Consider the following 2,940-nt stretch of genomic DNA (forward strand, 5'->3'; position numbering starts at 1 on the left):
TTTTTTTTTTTTTTTTTTCTCAGATTGATGGTGAGAAGGCCGCCAAAGGCAAGGAGGAGGTTTGTCCATTTATGTCGATTTTATTTTAAATATTATTATATTTATGTATTTATATATTTTTTTATATTTTACTGTCTTTATATATTATTTATTTATTGCTTATATCAAGTTGCAAGCCTTATGAAACTCAAGCAGAACATATTTCTGTGTAAAAAAAAAAATGTTTACATAAATTAAATTGATGTAAGAACATTTTATGTAAATTTCTTAGCAGAAATGTATCCTGCTTGTGCTTGATGAATAGCGACTTGACTTTTTTTTAGTTTATGCTTACATGAATTTACATCAGCCATATTCACTATAATAGACAATTAACACATATATATTTTTTTCAGTGAAATATAATAATATACATTTTATATCAGTGTTAGATCATTGATTGGTATTGATTCAGTGTTATTTTTCGCAGCCAACAAGACGCTCCGCGAGGTTGTCTGCTGTAAGTTTCATGTTTGGATCTATTTAAAAAAAATAAAATAAAAACTATTAATGCTAAAGTTTTCTTTGTCTAATTAATCTCTGAATTGATTTACAGAAACCGGCTCCTCCTAAACCAGAACCAAAGGCCAAAAAAGCCGTCCCTAAGGTAAGGATGTTCAGCTTTGCGATAATATTATATGATCATTTAGTAATTGAATTTGTTCCGTTGACGACACAAAATGCCTTGCCCACATGTTAACCATCAAACTGCAACCTGCAAACATATTTATTGTTGTTGGTCACACAGAAGGCAGCCAAGGGGAAGAAGGGCAGCAACCCTGCTGAAAACGGAGACGCCAAGGCAGACCAGGTCGGTCTGTAAAGTGGTTAGAAGAGACTTAAATAAATACACAAATAAATAAATATCAGACCCTCAAGTGCTTCTACTTCTGCTTTTGATTCACTATATCTGCTCTCGCACAGCAACTAATTATTGGAGCGCGTAAGGTTTGGTAATTGCTCAGCCAAATCGCTGTTGAACTGACTTTTCTTCATCACTTTCCTCTAGGCACAGAAGGTTGACGCTACTGGCGATGCCAAATGAGAAGCTAGCGAGTGTCTGATCCTTCTATGTACTTGGTGACTGTACAGTTTGAAATAACTATTTTTTACCAAGTTTTATATTAAGAATAACATTTATAGTTGACTTGTTGACTTGCTTTTTATGTACCGATTGATTTGACAGGAGTTACGATATTTCATTCATATCCATTTGTATCCCATTTTTTAATCAAGCCGTCAATATCTTGCCAAAACAGTTTGCTCTTGCTAAATCTGTTGGCGAAAACGCAAGAAGTTTGTCCTAAAGTTTGTTTTATTGCTTTATCTTTCTTTCTTGGTTTATCTTTGGATTTTAAACACCAAACATTCTCAAAAGGCAGCTTAAGAGTGTTTCAAAAATGTTTTCAGAAGGGTTTTCACCATGTTGTTAGCATTTAAACGTACAAATACTGTGTTTTCATTTTTAGCTTTTTTTAAAGGAAATTACAATGAAATTGTCACTAGGAAAAAAAAAAAAAAGTAAATAAGGCAACAATGTTGAGTAAAATTACAATGTGAACCTTCGATTTCTTTAGAGCTGTGTGTTCTGAGCTTGTCTTGTTTATTAAGTTATGTTCTGCAATCGTGGAAGGATATTCAGTGACTCTTAAAATGCTTTGTTTTAAATGGTTTTGAATAAAAAAAAATAAAATAAACTGTCCAGAAAAAATAAATCATCCTTGTGTGTATATATGTATAGTATATATTACTTATTACATAATATATTTTAACGTACCATTATCCAATGATCATCTCGTAGCAATTTATATATGCTTTCTAATATAAGCAAAGTATAATAAAGTGCTCTTCAATGGCAATTACCGTACTGAAAATGCATATTTGTTTTCTGGAAACCGGTTTTAAAATAGTGTTTAAAGCTACTAAGCATATAGGTTATTGTAGTTACATTTGTTTCTCGCTAGATGTCGCTGTCTTGTAAAAATTGAGCGAAATCTATTCAAACTGTACTCATTCACTGTCCGCCAGGTGGCGCTATTTGTTAACTAAAATCAGCCGCGTGGTTTTCAGCAACAGTATAGGCTCAAATAAGCGTTTCAGTCTCGGGGACACCTAAATTCATCAAATGCATTTGGTCTAAAACTCGTTTTATATCCTTTGTGATGATATTTCCCATGAGAGTGGGAATGTGTTTCCTGGAAAACTGGAAAACGTTACTAGAAGGCCTACAGATTCCTTGAGCTGATGACCCTCATTAAAATACATGTTTACAAAGTTCTATAAATAATCAAGTGACATTTCAGTTCTGTATGTGGTGCAACACAAAACTAACCTGAAAGTAGCATTTGTAAACGCCGGTAAGAATTTGTCTCGGATTTTTCCTATAAATAGAGATATGACCTTTCTAAGTATCTTTAAAAGTTGTAAGACAAGTATTTCTTGTATTCACTACCCTGTAGTGAATATCACAGTGATTCTACGGTTTTGTATCCTTGATATTGTAAGAGGCAAACACGCCAGAGAATGTTTTGTGATCGTTTATGAATGAATTTTTTCAACAGAACATACATTTCTCATCTTAAACTGTTTTGAAACATAGTAGCTGGTTTCTAGATGGACATTTAGCCGGCCGACTCACTAATTTGTTACAAATAAAAAGCTTGACCACAGTTAGCAAGACGTATTTTTTAGAGAGTTTGCTCATCTGCAATACATCTATAGGACGTTTCCTATCAGATTTGACAATAGACGTTTAGAAGATGTCTTTAAGATGTTTATGATTTAGAATGAATGTAAAACTGACGTCTATCAGATGTTTGTACACAGCAGATGCTTTCCAGATGAAGCGATGTTTAACAGACATCTTGCAGATGTACGTGTGCTATCTGGGATTGTACATGA

The 2,940-nt window shown here is 33.2% G+C and overlaps 1 protein-coding gene across 1 annotated transcript in view; it reads left to right on the forward strand.

Moving 5' to 3' along the window:
• The window catches only part of LOC107719310 (non-histone chromosomal protein HMG-17-like), a 4,150-nt gene extending 2,400 nt beyond the window's left edge, over nt 1-1,750 (forward strand). The window contains exons 2-6 of the mRNA XM_016526711.1: nt 24-59; nt 470-499; nt 596-646; nt 788-850; nt 1,049-1,750. Coding sequence (XP_016382197.1) covers nt 24-59; nt 470-499; nt 596-646; nt 788-850; nt 1,049-1,084 — 216 coding nt within the window. The 3' untranslated portion in view covers nt 1,085-1,750. The remainder of the gene's footprint in view (nt 1-23; nt 60-469; nt 500-595; nt 647-787; nt 851-1,048) is intronic.
• The last annotated feature ends 1,190 nt before the right edge of the window (nt 1,751-2,940 follow it).

The sequence above is a fragment of the Sinocyclocheilus rhinocerous genome, unplaced genomic scaffold (assembly GCF_001515625.1).
Source record: "Sinocyclocheilus rhinocerous isolate Xijiao unplaced genomic scaffold, SAMN03320098_v1.1 scaffold4558, whole genome shotgun sequence".
Taxonomy (NCBI): domain Eukaryota; kingdom Metazoa; phylum Chordata; class Actinopteri; order Cypriniformes; family Cyprinidae; genus Sinocyclocheilus; species Sinocyclocheilus rhinocerous.